Consider the following 17,866-nt stretch of genomic DNA (forward strand, 5'->3'; position numbering starts at 1 on the left):
TGAAGGGAAAAAACAAATATCAGCTTGTCCAAAACTTCGTGGCCTCCAAGAATTTTTGGAAGTAGACAATCAATTCACACTGCTTCTCGTGGTGTGGTCCACCTGAGATTTTAATAGGCTTTATTTTTGGACTCAAACCCTAATATTATCTGGTACAATAGCTGGACCGAGTAGATAAAACACATAAATTACAGTGGCCCTACAGAGTTTACTTAGTACGCTTAGCATACTGAGTTGCTCATTACTCAACCCGCTGCTGATTGAATGGCGTGCGACACAACCAACCTCCGTGGTGGTGTGTTTACGTCACCAAGTTTTGTAGCCCATCATGATGTATGTGTTATATCCGCATCGTTCATCCATTTGACCAAAAATAAAGTAGATACAAATTTCGAATGGACCGACAGTGATTCCCACCATTGAAACCTTCCGCTGCCCCACTACGAAGTTTATTTGCCATCCAACTTCTGTGACCAAAGATTTCAATGGTAGATGTTCAATCCCTCATACATTCTATTGTGTGGTCCACTTGAGTGTCTTATCTGTCTCATTTTTTTCATTTAAACCCTTAAAACATAAAACAATCTCCCAAAATGGACGGACGGTTTGGATATAACACATACGTAATGATTTATGGGGTCCACAGAACTGGGTGACGTCGACACACCGCGGATGTCAGTGGTGCATGGCATACCACGCGATTCGCCTCCTTGAAATGTGCTGTGATGGCATTCTTGCAAACTAGTTGGCGCCAAGCTCAGTAGCAAAACCCTAACGAAGTGAGAGAGAGAGAGGATGTCGGGCGGTAGGTGGAGTTCCGATGGGATTGAATCTTCTCCAACATCTCATCTCGACACAAACAGTCCTTCACACAATTTCTTTGGTAATTTTAATATGCAGATATTCCCATCTTCATTCGCCAATCCCTATTCATCTACGGAAATCTGAGATGAGACGACGGAATTTGTTCTTTCTCTTTATCCATGAAATTGCTTACTGGTGTTTGAATATTCATACGAGAATGTCTACTCCATATATTCATACCTCAATTGCCTCTTTTTTTTTTCCCACTTTCTTTGACCTGATGATATATAAAATCTATAAGAGAAATTATACTAGTTTGAACAAATACAAAGTGTTTTTTTTTTAGTATATATATTTTATTTTGTATTTCCATCTCATCTCATAGCTTTCTACTCCATCGGTTTGGGCCTTTGACTAATTGAAAATCAAGTTGATGCATGTATTGTAGGATTTATTATTATTATTATTATTATTATTATTATTATTATTATTATTATTTTAAAGTATTTTGATTTGTTGGTAATACGGATGGTACATTGAATTTCTGATTCCCATTTCTCGTAATGCAGTTTGGAGGGAATTTGTATGGGGAGGCTTTGCCGGGGCTTTTGGGGAAGGCATAATGCACCCAATTGACACCATCAAGACCCGAATCCAGAGTCAAGCTGTGATTAGTGGATGCCAGGTATTGGGGTAGTGTCAGCTGGCATGCAGTGATACACAAGTTTAGTTGCTTTTGTCTTTTTTTTTTTGCTTTTTAATAAATTCATCATTCAACACACACACACAATGCTCTAAGATTGAGTTTGAAGGGAGAAAGTAAACCAAGCATGGAGTATCCATCGATTATTAGTTGAAGTCCCTACTCAACATCTCTGTGTTTAAATTATTTATTTCAAACTGCATTTCATCTTGATGTGTTATTGTGCCAACCTCAAGTGTAAATGAGATTGCTCCGTTATCTTATCAGAACCAGAAGAGCATACTTCAGATGGTCCGGACAATCTGGGTTGCTGATGGGCTAAGAGGTACTTCCTCTTTCTTTTGTTTCTTCCAGCAGATTTTTTATTGCACTCGTAAGTTATTTGAAGATGCGTTTTTCACATGCACTTGAAAACACGCTCTAGAAACATCAGTGATTAAGAAAAGTAAAAGGTCCAGATGCATTAGACGTGTTTCAAGCAATATAGGAAAACCCAGGATTGTCTCCCAAGCATCTCTAGTTCTGAGCATCCTTTTCCTTACATATTACCTATTCATAGACCTCACCTTTTTAGTTGCGTTTGAATCTTAACTGTCAACAGAATAAATGACATTCATACATGGACGTGATTGATCTCCTGGAAACATAATATGGATATTAAACCATTAGACCCAAATAGCACCTGGACTCAAACAGCTTTGTGCAGATGTGGCCATTTGGCATTCAAAGCATTAACTTACTCCATTATCTTGTTTTCTGAACTATATGGTTTTTGCAGGCTTTTATAGAGGAGTTGCACCAGGAGTAATTGGATCACTTGCAACAGGAGCGACATACTTTGGTGTGATTGAGTCTACAAAAAAGTGGGTCGAGGAGATGCATCCTAATCTTGGAGGTCATTGGGCTCACTTCATTGCTGGAGGAATAGGTTAGTGATCATCATTTTTTATCCTTGTGATTACTCAAATCATCATATACTAAACAAGTTCATGCGACCATGACTCCATTTTGATACTTTTTGGTCTCTGTGTATGCAGATACATCTTTAATGATCTAATAAAAAAGTTAGTACATTTTTTTTTTCTTTTTGCCTTGTCCAGTAGTGGGGCTGATGTTTTTTGGTATGTAAGGGGCTGTTGTTTTTTGTGCAGGGTTGCTTGGCCGTTTTGTGATTTTGTATTCTTTGTCACTTGCCGCTTTCTTAATAAAATTTCCCTAACTTCACAAAAAGAAGAAGAAGAAGAAAAGAAGATGTATGTATCTGATTATCATCTTGACCTTTCTCTGAACAATTTGGGTTTGGCTTTAAAATGGTAGACCAATCAGGTGTCTCTTTTACTGAGGCTTTTGCAACCAGCCAGGGCAGAGGCTCACATGTACGTGTGAATTAAATTATTGGTCATGGTCAAGCACTAATGCTTCATATCCATTGGAATTGCCTTACCATGCAGAAGTCAGCCTTTTAGCAGTAACAAAATAGATTGTCAATGATATGTCAAGGAAACCATAGATAATTTGCCGGCCCAGTATATTGATTGAAAGATTCCACTTCACGTGGAATATTTGCAGGTGGTTATAATCCAGTTTTCTACCATCACTAGGCTAGATCTAATGAACAGGGCGAGTGTTGTCAGCCAATTTAAGATGGAGTAAAGCAACACCATTTAAATGTATCAAGTCAATTGATGTCAGTGGGTTGGTCCTTTTAAATCAGCAGGCAGAACATTGTGGAGCATGCTCCCCATGCATTGATGGGGTATCTATTAAGGAACGGAATCATGTAACTTTTCACGACCTTTCTTGTTCATTGACTTGGGTAAAGGAGATGGAGCCTTTTCCTGTTGGGGACTAGTGCGGGGAGAGTTTGATGGATTTTGAACTTTAGATTTAGATAGATTTTGGAAATCAAGAATCCAAAGATTTTGGAATAGCATGGCCTGGTAGAAGTGCCCACCTTTGAGGTCTTGAAAATAAAAGTTGGAAGGCAGCTTCACGCGTAATATGAGATAATCTAGTTTTGACGAGGTGGAGATGACGAAGGGTAGGTGTGTCTGTGGTCCTATATGGGTTGCCAGTCTATTCATGTGGAAATTTTGGTTACCAAGGTCGGCATTGGACTATCTATAGATGGCTTCAATGTGCCCTTAAATATAGAGGTGATTCCAAAAGTGCAATTCATTGGACTTCCTTGGAGGCTATCATTTATAGTCAATGATATCAAGGCTTCAGCAACATTCTTTATTTTAATCTAGTGCGAATGGAGGTGAACCTACCTGCTGATTCCTTAGCCAAAATGCTCTAATTTAGTTTATGGTTGCCAAATTCCAAGAAGCCATTTAGAATGGAAAAGCCACCATATGATACTTAAATGTTTGTTGTCGTATATATTGTCTAAGTTGAAATCTCAAAGGACAAATGATGCAGGACAATTAACCACTTGCTCTAAAAGCTTGAACTGATAGAGCATGGAGAATCAATCCCTTTATCTCATAGCCTAGGTCCCACATCCCATGGGTTAGGAGCTCGGCTGAACCCCCCTCGTGGGCCCCACTTCACATAGATTCTGCTTCACATGGGCCGCCCACCCCGAGTGTGCCCCTGCATCGTACCATATCACTCGAGCTTGGTGTGAAAATGCCCCTACATTAATCACCTTCGGTGAGGAGTCTCAAACATGAGACCTCCCGTTCTGATACCACTTTGATGCAGGACAATTAACCACTTGCTCTAAAAGCTCAAACTGATAGAGCACGACGACTCAATCCCTTTATCTCATAGCCCAGGCCCTCCATCCCATGGGTTAGGAGCTTGGCCGAACCCCCCTCGTGGGCCCCACTTCACATGGATTTTGCTTCACATGAGCCACCCGCCTCACACGAGCCACTTGCCTCACACTGGCCGCCCACCCTGAGTGCGCCTCTGCATCCCACAGGCCACCCCACTCGAGCCCGGTGTGAAAATGCCCCTGCATTAACAAATATGTCGAAGATGGGAAGGTTAAGTTTCTCTTAAATATTTATTGAAAAATATGCATTTTTCTTTATTAATTAAAGTGGATTTTTTTTAAATTTTTATTTTTTATTTTTTTTATATTATTTTTTTAATATATTGATGAATGTTGGCCAATGGTATTGATTGGCTATAAATTTTATATATTTATTTTGTATTGATCTTTTTCGACCACACATGGTTTAAGCCCTTACAAAATTAAAACTTATTGTGTATAGTTTTTATTTTGCAATATTTTGATTCCTAAATGTGTAAACATGTGTCTTTTGACATCTCCTAAAGTTTCACAGATTTGTTTGATTTGTTGACCAAGCATATAGAAGTAAGCATTTTTAAAAATTTGGTGAGCAGCCTTAATTTAGAGAGATTTGAGTGTGCAAAATATAGCACAAACAAAAGGGTACTGTTCAGTCCCCAAGTATAGGGTTGTGAAGTAGTAATAAACCCGGTGAGACCGAGGTCGAATCCCAAGGGACTGAAACCTGTACATAATCTGAAATTAAGTAGAACTAGAACTAGACTAAGATGAAATCCAAATCAGGTAAAAGGAAGGGAATAATTGTGAATATATTAATTAAAAACTAATAAAAATAAAGGTGGGAACTAGGGTGCCAAGGATCCAGTTGTAGCAATTGGGAAGTTACCTAGCAATGATTCAAGGACACAACTGGAATCAGAGTCCTATCCTATCTAGTTGGTAAGAAGAGATTTGTCAGGTCTCTGAACTTCTCATGGATCTAATTATCAACAGATAAGATTGGTGAAGATTTGGAAGTGATTCCGTTACCTAACCATGCCTAGGAGACTATGGCAAACAACAACAATTTACCAATCTCACAACCAATCATAAGAGAATTGTGAAAGTTAGAAAGGATTCCGTCACCCAACCATGCCCAGGAGACAATGGTGAACAACAGGGCCTCCTAAGTTCACAATCTCATAATGAAAAGAACATACTCAAAGCTATTGCAGATCCATTGTAATTTAAGTCACAACAAACCATTAAAAACTAAAAGCATACCTTTATAGTCAAACTAGAATCCATAAGAGTTCAATAACATAAATCAAAGCAAAGCTAACACCCCAAACACGCTACAAGCTTCACCTCTTAGCCATAGCTAAGAGGTTTAACCCATCAGAGACATGATTAAGCTAAAATCTCTTAGGAAACATAAAAATAAATAAAAATTAAGAAGGGAAGGAGGAACTCTTGAAGATGCCATCCACTCTCTCTCTCTCTCTCTCTCTCTCTCTCTCTCTCTCTCTCCTCCTCTGCTTCTTTCCACGTCCAGGGGATTGCCTACACGGCTGTTCGATCTCCCTTTCACACGTTCACGGCTTTGCTTGGATCCCACGTCCAAGATTGGATGTACCCCCTGGCGTTCTCTCTCCTCTCTCCTTTTATAGACTCGAGGAGAGTCGATGGAGAAGCTCCTACGGAAGGCTGTGCGCAACACAACAGCGTGCGCATGAAGAAATGCAAAACCTCTTGCGTTTTGATCCTATTTTTGGCATACAGGAGATTTGATCGGGAGATTTGTCTCGTTCAGGCTCCTTAATGATGGTCGGCCGCCCCATAGGAAGATTTTGAACGGATGAGATTGTTGGTCCGATCCTAGCCAAGGTCGCCGAACAGCCCACACCTTCCGGACGTCTGAACGTGCGTAATTTCACAAGAAGCTGCACTAGATGCTCGGTGGGCCCCACAATGATGTTTTCTGAAAAATCCACCCCGTTCATTAGATTCCTGACGAAATTTCAGTTGGAAAGGAGTGGTTTTGGTCGAGTTTTGGTGCGGTCGAGTTTTAGTGCGGTCCACTGTATCAAACCAATTAGCCGTTCATCCTGCGTTTTTCGACGATCCACGTGAATACACGTGTATGGGGCCAAAAGGCCACCTAGGCGAGGGTTTTGCCCCCCTATGGATGCAATGGACGGTCTTGATCATCCAAATGGATGATGGGTGGGCCCTATTGCCCAAAAATGGTCGAACGCTATCCGTCTGCTAATGTAAAAGGAAGGAGCTTTGAGAAGAGTCGGGTCAATTCTCTGTTGACCGGATTCTTAGTTTGGTGGGTAGCGAGAGTGACCTCTCACGCCGTATGTGGGGTCCGTTGTGATGTATACGAGAAATCCGTTTAAGGGGTTGAGACCAAAATTGAAGCATATCCAGATATTAAGTGGGCTGCAGATCAAGGATTTAGTGGCTGATTTGTCAGTTGGGCCATTTCCAAAGGGATCAGATGGCTCAAATTTGACGTGTACGGTTCATTTATCGTCTTCAGGCCATGTATGAAGTTTCGAGCCAAACGGATGATGGGAACCTTGTGATCTTGAATTCTGGACGATTTTCAGGTCCCTTGAGCTTTAGTTTCTCGATTTTCTCCGATCTCTGGCGTGTAAATCCGTTGATCTTGGTCCCCTGGTGTCCGTCTCTTACCTTGGTAACTCATGAGCGTTAAATCCATACTTCTAGCATCCTATTTCAATCTAAGCTCGTAAATACACCCTGCATCACAAACACGATTAAATCGGGCTGTTAAACAGTACCATGTATGTAAATCCAGGCAATAACTGGGGTTTGATATGCAATATTTGACCCTCAACACAACCTCCAACCAACATCTTGCTAGTCCCGAGCAAAGTATGCGAAAAATAAGTTGAGAATTACAGGACAACTTCTATAAACTCGAGTGATTTTTGAAAAACAATCCAGATACTAGAATTCTAAGATTCATGAATGTTGGGCATTACTTTGTCTTGGACTCAAGCGCATGGTAAACTTCACAATTAAGTTCAAGTATTAATCCATCAATCAGAAAAAATTCTAAACATTGAGTTCCATGGGTGTATAGTGTAATCTCGGCTTATAATCATTAAGAGATCCAATCGTCAATTTCCATGATAACATTGACGATAAAAAAAAAAACATTCAGGACAATCAAAACCTAAACCAGAACTTGCCTTACAGTTCTTCTTTTTCATTCTTCCAGTTTTTGATTTTTCCATCGAGGGGGAGGGGAATTGAATCCGCACCTATAGGGAGCAAACCTATGGTGAAGATTGTACACCCAACCCTTTCTTGATGACAACTGTTTTTTTTTTTTTTAAAGCTGGGTATTCTTTTTCCGTTCTTTTCTCTCTCTTTTTTTTTTTCAAAAACTTCTTTTTTTCTTATTCTATATTCTTCTTATTGAACATGATGGACAAATTCCCCAGGTTGGTTCCTTCCATGCTTAATGATCACCAGGTTACAATTCAATATCGAACTGAAACCCTAATGTGCAAGCGAGATGTGTCCTGTGAAATCATGACTCAATCAATGTTTAAAACTTCTAATCATGGATTAACAATTCAAACTTAACTGCGAAATCTAATAGATACTGAATCCAAGAGTCATAAATTACCAACATTACGTATCTTGAAATTCTAAGTGCCCTAGATGGCCGTCAAAATCACTTCGAATTCACAAAAAATTCCAGAAAAATTTAAAATTTTTCACATTTTTTGCTTAAGACCAAGAATACACTGATTAGGTAACCTAATCTCCCACCCCCAACCTAAAATCTACATTGTCCTCAATGTAAAAGATATGAGCATGCAATGCACATGGGACAACGAAAGTGAAGGAAAAGTGATGGGAAGATAGTACCTAGATGAAGGAATCGAGAGGCTTTTCCATAGAGATCTCAGCATGAGAGCAGCTCGGCATAAGAGTGAAACTAACAAAATCGAACTATCCTAAAACAATGTAGGAAGCAACTAACCTAATGGCATAAAACCGTCTAACCTATAACAGCGTAAAGCAAACTACCCTAGTCCTATGAAAGTAGAGAAAAATTACTCAATCATGCGCAAGGTTCCTCTTCTGGCCAGTATCTTGATAAGTTGCTTAGTAAGTTCCTCAACAGGATCATCCAAAAGCCCTTTTTGCAATAGGCTTGGATGCCCTGGAGCATGACTTTTTAGAGAAACTTATGTACCTCATTAAAAATTTTTCGTTGAATCACTTGAGGTGTCCAAAGTATATACGATTCACCTGTGACAGAAGAGGTTTCAGTGTTATTATCCCATGATGAATCAGAGACTACAAGTAAATAAAGTTCAGAAAATTTCGCTAGTAAGTGATGTAGTCTCAACTCTTAACACATTCCGAAGTGTCAGACTTCGGTTCCATTGTCAGCTCTTCCTCCTTTAATGGTACATAGTGAGGACCTGGGGAGGGAGGGACTTCAGAGTAAGGGTTCTCTCGGTCCATGACAACTACCGAGATGTTGTCTTGCAAGGCATTCACTATGTCTCTTATTATAGGATCGTTTGAATCTGCAAAGTGTGCCAAGCAATCATCCAAAGAGTTGGTGAATTCAGCTGAGAGTGACTCATTCTTCACATTGAAATTTGTGATGTGCTGCCCAAGGAGTCCATTGTCTTTAAAAGTAAACGGAGGTATGCTTTCTTGCTCCAGCCCTACATAGACAGATTGAGGGTCAGTAGACGAAACATTGATGTGCGGACTCTGTTCATTGATACTACTCAGAAGAGGCAGTGAATCGTCAAAATTCAATAGTTCAGATGGTGGCCTCAACTGGGTGGTTTCAGATTCCAGAGTCGTATCGAGCAACTCATCCATCTCCCGAATCATATCATCATGCAATTCAGGGGAGTGGTCCAAACATGTCTCACAAGAGATAGAACGGTTGGTTGTAAGGAGCTCATCCACTTTTAAATCAGATATGTCAGGTGAGTGGAGTAGCTCATTATGACCGCTCACTTCGTGTACTTCTTGATCATTGACCTGGACCAAACTTGAGATTAATTCCAAGGGAACTGGGGCTGCACATTCATGATCGTCATCCCAATACTCATTATATTCTAGTTCAGTGCAGTGCACATTTGGGATGGGATCACTTTCCTCACATTCTATTTCCAGATTGGGTTGAGGTTCACATAAACTAACCTCTTCCTCATCATTGAAATCTAGTGTATCCTGTGAGTGAAGTATATCATCATCATTATATTTGAAAGACACTCATGTATCTCCACCATTCTTTTGAACAGTCATCGAGATCGACTCATCGGGAAATTGAACCGTATGCTCATTAATGAAATCCAACTCCTCATTCCAAATTTCAGATTTCTTCAAAAGCGAGTGAGGATCACTTTTCTCGCATTGTATTTCTGGATTGAGTTGTAGTTGGGATGAGCGAGCTTCCTCTATCCTATCGAGGCGCGAATTGAGTGCTTTCATTGCTTTTCTAATTTTCGCAAGACACTCCATGTTATGCTGAAATGAATTCTCTTGGATCGTTTCTGGTTGGTTCTCAAAGGTAGGGTATTCAAGAGAATAATCATTACAACATGTTGTTGGTGCATCTTCCCAATTTTGATGTTTCCACTGGTTATAGTCATACTGATCATACATGGGAGAATATGATGGTTGATAATAATCCTCATTCCCATAATTATGATCGTATACAGACCTATTAACTGATGAAGTATAACGTTCTAGTCGGTTCTCAATGTCGGTTCTTGATGGAGAAAAATCTTGAGGTATACGTTGAATTCCAAAACCCTTAGGCATTCCCCAAAACTGCTTATCCATCTCAGCATAGACATGTACCCAAGCTTCCATGGTGAACCCTAATTCTGATTCTAATCTTAGAAGAAAATAAAGGCAAAGTCCTACAGCAATACAGAAAGTGAGAAGAGAAGTTAGAAAGATGTTACCAAATTAGAAGTTCCTATGTTAAGATCCTGAAAAAGAATACAAAAGAAGTTAGTTTCTAGAAAATAGGACTTAATCTAAAGAATAGAGAAACTAAAAAAATTATGACGAAGTTACCACTTTAGAAGATCTATCAAAATCCTACAAAGCAGGAAAACAGTTTAGTTTCTAAAAATCAAATAGAACGAAAAACCTAAAACTAAAGTTAGTAAAAATCTTAAACTAATTCTAAAACCAATTAATTTTAGAAAATCGTAGCTGTCAGTCCCCGGCAACGGCGCCAAAAACTTGTTCACTCCCCAAGTATAGGGTTGTGAAGTAGTAATAAACTCGGTGAGACCGAGGTCGAATCCCAAGGGACCGAAACCTATACATAATCTGAAATTAAGTAGAACTAGAACTAGACTAAGATGAAATCTAAATTAGGTAAAAGGAAGGGAATAATTGTGAATAGATTAATTAAAAACTAATAAAAATAAAGGTGGGAACTAGGGTGCCAAGGATCCAGTTGTAGCAATTGGGAAATTACCTAGCAATGATTCAAGGACACGACTGGAATCAGAGTCCTATCCTATCTAGTTGGTAAGAAGATATTTATCAGGTCTCTGAACTTCTCATGGATCTAATCATCAACAGATAAAATTGGTGAAGATTTGGAAGTGATTCCGTCACCTAACCATGCCCAGGAGACTATGGCAAACAACAACAATTTACCAATCTCACAGCCAATTGTAGGAGAATTGTGAAAGTTAGGAAGGGTTCCGTCACCCAACCATGCCCAGGAGACAATGGTGAACAACAGGGCCTCCTAAGTTCACAATCTCATAATGAAAAGAACATACTCAAAGCTATTGCAGACCTATTGTAATTTAAGTCACAACAAACCATTAAAAACTAAAAGCATACCTTTATAGTCAAACTAGAATCCATAAGAGTTCAATAACATAAATCAAGTCAAAGCTAACACCCCAATCGCGCTACAAGCTTCACCTCTTAGCCATAGCTAAGAGGTTTAACCCATCAGAGACATGATTAAGCTAAAATCTCTTAGGAAACATAAAAATAAATAAAAATTAAGAAGGGAAGGAGGAACTCTTGAAGATGCCATCCACTCTCTCTCTCTCTCTCTCTCTCTCTCTCTCTCTCTCCTTCTCTGCTTCTTTCCACGTCCAGGGGATTGCCTCCACGACTGCCCGATCTCCCTTTCACACGTTCACGGCTTTGCTTGGATTCCATGTCTAAGATTGGATGTCCCCCTTGGCGTTCTCTCCTCTCTCCTTTTATAGACTCGAGGAGAGTCGGTGGAGAAGCTCCTACGGAAGGCTCTGCGCAGCACAACCGCGTGCGCATGAAGAAACGCAAAACCTCTTGCGTTTTGATCCTATATTTGGCATACAGGAGATCTGATCGGGAGATCTGTCCCGTTCAGGCTCCTTGATGATGGTCGGCCACCCCATAGGAAGATTTTGAACGGATGAGATCGTTGGTCCGATCCTAGCCAAGGTCACCGAATAGCCCGCACCGTCTGGATGTCCGAACGTGCGTAATTTCACAAGAAGCTACGCTAGATGCTCGGTGGGCCCCACAATGATGTTTTCTGGAAAATCCACCCCGTTCATTAGATTTCTGACAAAATTTCAGTTGAAAAGGAGTGATTTTGGTCGAGTTTTGGCACGGTCCACTGTATCAAACTAATTCACCGTTCATCCTGCGTTTTTCGACGATCCACGCGAATACACGTGTATGGGGCCAAAAGGCCACCTAGGCGAGGGTTTTGCCCCCCCTATGGACGCAATGGACGGTCCTGATCGTCCAAATGGATGATGGGTGGGCCCCATTGCCCAAAAATGGTCGAACGCTGTCCGTCCGCTGACGTAAAAGGAAGGAGCTTGGAGAAGAGTCGGGTCAACTCTCTGTCGAACGGATTCTTAGTTCGGTGTGTAGCGAGAATGCACTCTCACGCCGTATGTGGGGTTCGCTGTGATGTATACGAGAAATACGCTCTGTCCATCCGTTTTGACACCCAGTTTAAGGGGTTGAGGCCAAAATATATCCAGATATTAAGTGGGCCGCAGATCAAGGATTTAGTGGCTGATTTGTCAGTTGGGCCATTTCCAAAGGGATCCGATGGTTCAAATTTGACGTTTACGGTTCATTTATGGTCCTCAGGCCATGTATGAAGTTTCGAGCTGAACGGATGATGGGAACCTTGTGATCTTGCATTCTGGACGATTTTCAAGCTCCTTGAGCTTCAGTTTCTCGATTTTCTCCGATCCCTGTCGTGTAAATCCGTTGATCTTGGTCCCCTGGGGTCCGTCCCTTGCCTTGGTGACTCATGAGCGTTAAATCCATGCTTTTAACATCCTATTTCAATCCAAGCTCGTAAATACACCCTGCATCACAAACACGATTAAATCGGGCTGTTAAACAGTACCATGTACGTAAATCCAGGCAATAACTAGGGTCTGATATGCAATATTTGACCCTCAACAGGTACATCAGAAAATTTCCTTGTATATACATGGCTGCATCAGAAAATTTCCGTATATATCCTTTTTATTCTCCAATTAATTGGGACGAGGCTTAGATGATGATAAATTGTTTTTTATTGGCAACAAAAAATTTACGAAAAAGAGAAGAACTTGACAGATCACCTTGCAGCTTATTTGTGGAGTAGTTCTAGCACTCTTTAGTCTTAGTGAAGTAAATTGACTACTCGATTCCTGCTGACGTGCCTTTTCTGCATATTTTCCAGGTGATACCCTTGGATCATTTGTGTATGTACCATGTGAAGTGATGAAACAACGCATGCAGGTCCAAGGTACCAGAAAATCTTGGAGTTCAATTGTTCTGAAGGAAAATGTCAAGAAGAAATCAGGAGCACAGATGTATTGTTACTATTCTGGGATGTTTCAGGCAGGCCATTCAATTTGGAAGCAACATGGTCTAAAGGGATTGTATGCGGGGTATGTTTCAAAGTTCACTATTCAAGTCTAGTTTTCAAATGCTGGATGCATTATTTAGTTTGGGCTGTCAGTGGGCTCTGCTTGGACTGCCCAAACCCATCCCACTTATTTTCCAGGTCTGAAATTTAGGCCCAGCCCTGGCCCTGGTCCATGTTACCAATGAGTTAGCCTGCATTGGTGCTCGTTGCAAGCCCAAATAGAAAATGTTGTAAAACATGGGCCTGAGCCCTGATTGTCCATTCGTCAGGCCTAATCTGATCCTAGCCTGGCCCTCTGGCCTAAAAGTGAGCCTGAGCATGGCGCATGGCATGCCGAGCTGGAAGCCCCAGAACCCAGTTTGGCCCATTGATTCCCTGCATCTACTAACTAATGATCGTGGTACATTAAATGAAAGTGTTAATATTTTCCTAGGGCTGATTATCACTTACCTTTAGTTTTGCGGGGGAGTGTAGTGGAACCTCAGGTATCAATTGTCAAGTTGTCACATTGTAGACTTGTAGTGCTTGTTGTCTCTGTATAATTGTGTATATGTGTATGAGTTGTGCTTCCCTGGCCTACATTTACGGATAAAAAGGTGGTATAAACATGGTTAGAACTAGAACTTTATACATGTAATATCCTTTCCAGTACTGATGTCCTTTTGGATGCTTTGACAGATATTGGTCTACACTGGCAAGAGATGTGCCATTTGCCGGTCTAATGGTATTCCCCAGTGCAATTAATATTGATTTTAGTTTTTCTGTTTTTAGATATGCATTTAGTTCTAGATGGTGTACAAGTTACAGATCATGTCTGTTTAATTCATTATCATATGATCTTTTTTTCCTCTCACATTGAAATCACTTGGAACCCCCGCAGCTGTGTCACTGATTTAGGAGCACTGAGGTTTGCTTAGCCAACACGCAGCTGTGTCACTGATTTAGGACTGAGGTTTGCTTAGCCAACACGCTTGTGGAACCCTGCCCATCCACACACAGGCTATGCATGTCAACATGGCTCACATTCGTGAGATCTGAGAAAAAAATTAATTAACAGTTAAATTAGTGTTCTAGCTCGCCCAATTGTTCTGTATGCTATGGGTCACCTGAGGAGTTAAATGGCCTGGTTTTAAGACCAGAAGATCTAAACACTGTAGCCCATCCAATGGGAAGCTCAGATCAGACGTGTGTGCCATATTAGCATGTGTTTCTGCATGTGGATGGACAGTGTTGGCACAGACATGTTAGGTGAGCAAACCTCTAGGAGCACCAGTTATCATCATCACCATTATAATTTGATTTAAAATTTAATATCAAGATTTAATCAAATTTCCTTTGCTACTGCAGCAAACCTCTGCAATATTTCGTCTTGTCGAAAACAAGAACCACTCCCATTTAAGGTTTCAGTCTGAGTTTATGCTTTCATTGATGAGATCTTGATTCAAATGTGATATTCCCCTATCTATAGGTAACCTTTTATGAAGCCCTCAAGGATATGACAGAGTATGGGAAACGAAGATGGCTGCTCAATCCAGATAATCATGTTAATAGTTCTCTTGAGGGCCTGCTATTAGGAGGAGTTGCTGGGGGTATGTGTTTTGCTCTTTCTTCTTGATTGCATTTCGTGCTTCTCTATGATCCGATCATGTTTGAACCGTTTGGTTGGTACCAACTACTTGCCTACTTGTGTTTACTCTGTAAAGGGGAATTATGGGAAGATGGTGCATGAAATGACTGGCTACTCACTATGTTCATTTTCACAGGCTTTAGTGCATATCTCACAACTCCTTTGGATGTCATCAAGACTAGGCTTCAAGTACAAGGGTCAAGCATTAGGTATCATTTTCACGTCTCTTTGACCATCTTTCCTCTTTGCAGTTACTATGTTGAGATTTTTAGGCACTCTTCTACTTACATTTCCACCCATGAAATCTCAGAATTTCTCGGCCCTCTGGATTTTAGATTAGGTTACCTTTGACTTCTTTTTGCTGCACGTGCTCTCCTTTTCTCACTTCTTATGGCTTCTTGTTACTACCTCCTCTGGTAGCTAAGCTGTGAGAGTTCACATTCTATTTACTATTTTCTGGGCATGAAAAAATGACCATTACTTGTTGAAGAACAGTACAACACGGCCTTTTCTAAAATGATGTGGTACTTTTGTCGAACAACTGAAAGTAGCACTTCCACAGAACTGCATATATAAATGTGAAAATTTCCCTACTTTCAACATATGCAAAGATAATGTTCTTTTGTTGCCTTTAAAAAAATAGTGTTCTTTCTGGAAACTACGTGGAATTGTTGAATAGCCTCTAAATGCATTGTTTGCTTCCATTAGGTACAAGGGGTGGCTTGATGCCATCCAAAGGATTTGGACAGTGGAAGGCACAAAGGGTATGTTCAAAGGCAGTGTCCCCAGAATCATTTGGTATGTTCCGGCCTCTGCTTTCACATTTATGGCAGTGGAATTCCTCAGAGACCATTTCAATGAAAGGCTAGATCGCGATGTTCATGAAGTCGCAAGCTTGTCTATAGACACAGGGTCTCCCATACAAGAAGCGGCTCGAAAGACCTCTTTCTAATCATTCATTTGCCATCTGTATTATATCATTCTCTTCCCTTTCATATTTTAGTAGAACATGAAAGCCTTCATGGCATTTTGTTTCAGTCTCTCAGTTTGAAAAAGAAAAGTCTTTAATATCAGGTGTAAAGAATATAGTAGATAATCCCTGATTCCCACCAAAGCAATAGTAAGCAGAATTGAAGGGTAGATTGTTGAATGTCTCAAAATTTTGGGGGGAAATCACCTTCGGATACCAGGAGTCAAATACTTTGACCTTTTTGCTCAAATTATGTATTTTGTTTTGCAATTTGGCTCTGTGTTTTGAACCCTCAATATCTAAAAGAAAGGAGGGAAATTGTTGACAGTCTTTGGATGACACCAATAGGCTATTAGTTCAGGTCTTTTCTTCTTATTTTATCTTTAAAAGAAAGTGAAGAAAAACTAGGAAGATGCACAAAAGGAAAACAGAATGGTGACTTTATTTTAAACTACTCATAATAGATGGTAAACTTTTAGCAACTAGTGCAAATATGAGAACCCAAGTGCAGTTGCCTGTCGGGATGTGTATAAGTTGAGGGCAGTGAAAAGGCATTGAAGTGGGCTACTGTGTAAATTTGGAAGTTTTTGAGTGTCTACCCATTATTTTCTATGGTATGGCCCACTTGATGAGTGGATACTCTGATTGTTGGCGGTTTTTTTTTTAAAATTATTATTTTTATTTAATGGGTAGGAAACCATGCATATGCCACAGTGGACAGCTAGTAGTGGGTTTGAGACGCAACCTTCCTAATATTATTTACATAGATTTATCCATGATGTGCTGACGAATGAATTTTTAGATGCAACGTTTTCAGAGGGTGGAAGGCAACAACTAGAACTGTTGTTGATCTAGAGAAACAATTGCCATACTTTTTTGCAGCTTGATTCTATTGCTTCGGAGCTGAAGGTATTAATAACCACATGCACAAATCAAAGCATGTGATGTGGGCGGTGAGGAGTTGAGCATTGGGTCCATGATGAATTGAGGCTTCCGTGGACTGTAACCATTTATTTTGTTAGCTACACTAGTTTGTAAGCGGCTTATTGTTAGTTATTCAGCTGAATGGTAAAAAGTTGTCAGTCCAATGTTTGGCAACCTGAGAATCCAACAAATTAGGCAAGAAATCTTTCTGATCAAAGCCAGAACGAAACACTTTTAAAATGAAAAAAGGTTTGATAAGGGTTTCCAATGGGGAAAGGGTTACAAAAGAAATGTCTTAGTGCTGAAATTTAGCTAGTTTGTATGTGAACTTCTTAGAATCTCTACTGCAACCGTGCTGACCAGCTTAGTACATGGTTTGGATATTGTGGAAGTGTACCATAGCCCACCTCTTAAAATATTCCAAAGGACCAGCTTAGTACATGGTTTGGATATTGTGGAAGTGTACCATAGCCCACCTCTTAAAATATTCCAAAGGTATAATCTTTTTGGATTCTCATTCATGAATAAGACTGATAAGAGGCGCAGTAAGATAAAAGATTCATACACCTCCATATCTAAGAGTTGAAACACAAAATTAAATGGACCCATCCTAAGAATTTAAAGATCCATGCACTTGGAAATAATCCATGCATCCAAAATGACCCCTTGTAGCTTCTCTGTTTATTCCAAGATATCGAAACTCATTCAAGATAAGAATATTCAGTGAATTCTTCCCACGATATAAAAAAAATCTGTAATTGTCAATGAAGTTGTTTCTTTCTTTTCTTTTTCTTTTTCTTCTTCTTTATTATTATTATTATTATTATTATTTTTTTTTTAATTTGTAAATCTAAAAAAATATTTTATACACAGGCTGCCAATTTAGCATTGGATAAAAAAGTAGGGTGAGACACCCATCCCTAAGGAAATAATCCATGCATCCAAAATGAACCCTAGCAGCTTCTTTGTATATTCCAAGATATTGAAACTCATGCAAGATCGGAATATTTAGAGGATGCTTCCCACGAGGTTAAATTTTTTTGTAATTGTCAACAAAGTTGTTTCTCTGCTTTTCTTTTAATTTTTAAATCTAAAAAAAATATTTTATACGTAGGTTATTTTATACGTAGGTTGCCAATTTAGTATTGGATAAAAAAAAA

General features: G+C 39.8%; 1 protein-coding gene across 3 annotated transcripts; it reads left to right on the forward strand.

The window, feature by feature from the left end:
* The first annotated feature begins 725 nt into the window (after positions 1-725).
* On the forward strand, positions 726-17,107 carry LOC131256085 (uncharacterized). 3 transcript variants are annotated; one of them, XR_009176577.1, is made up of 10 exons: positions 727-883; positions 1,374-1,489; positions 1,775-1,832; positions 2,286-2,435; positions 12,997-13,207; positions 13,864-13,909; positions 14,654-14,774; positions 14,949-15,021; positions 15,521-15,829; positions 17,071-17,107. XR_009176577.1 is itself a non-coding variant. In XM_058257140.1 (9 exons), the coding sequence occupies exons 1-9, from the start codon at positions 796-798 to the stop codon at positions 15,762-15,764; spliced, it is 1,104 nt and encodes a 367-aa protein (XP_058113123.1). In that variant the 5' UTR covers positions 726-795; the 3' UTR covers positions 15,765-15,952. The 3 variants fall into 3 exon arrangements, 2 of the variants coding, with proteins under 2 accessions (XP_058113123.1, XP_058113122.1); XM_058257140.1 differs by lacking the exon at positions 17,071-17,107 and having other exon boundaries at positions 726-883; positions 14,654-14,778; positions 14,956-15,021; positions 15,521-15,952; XM_058257139.1 differs by lacking the exon at positions 17,071-17,107 and having other exon boundaries at positions 15,521-15,952.
* Positions 17,108-17,866: the final 759 nt, after the last annotated feature.

Source organism: Magnolia sinica, chromosome 9 (genome assembly GCF_029962835.1).
Source record: "Magnolia sinica isolate HGM2019 chromosome 9, MsV1, whole genome shotgun sequence".
In the NCBI taxonomy this organism is placed as follows: domain Eukaryota; kingdom Viridiplantae; phylum Streptophyta; class Magnoliopsida; order Magnoliales; family Magnoliaceae; genus Magnolia; species Magnolia sinica.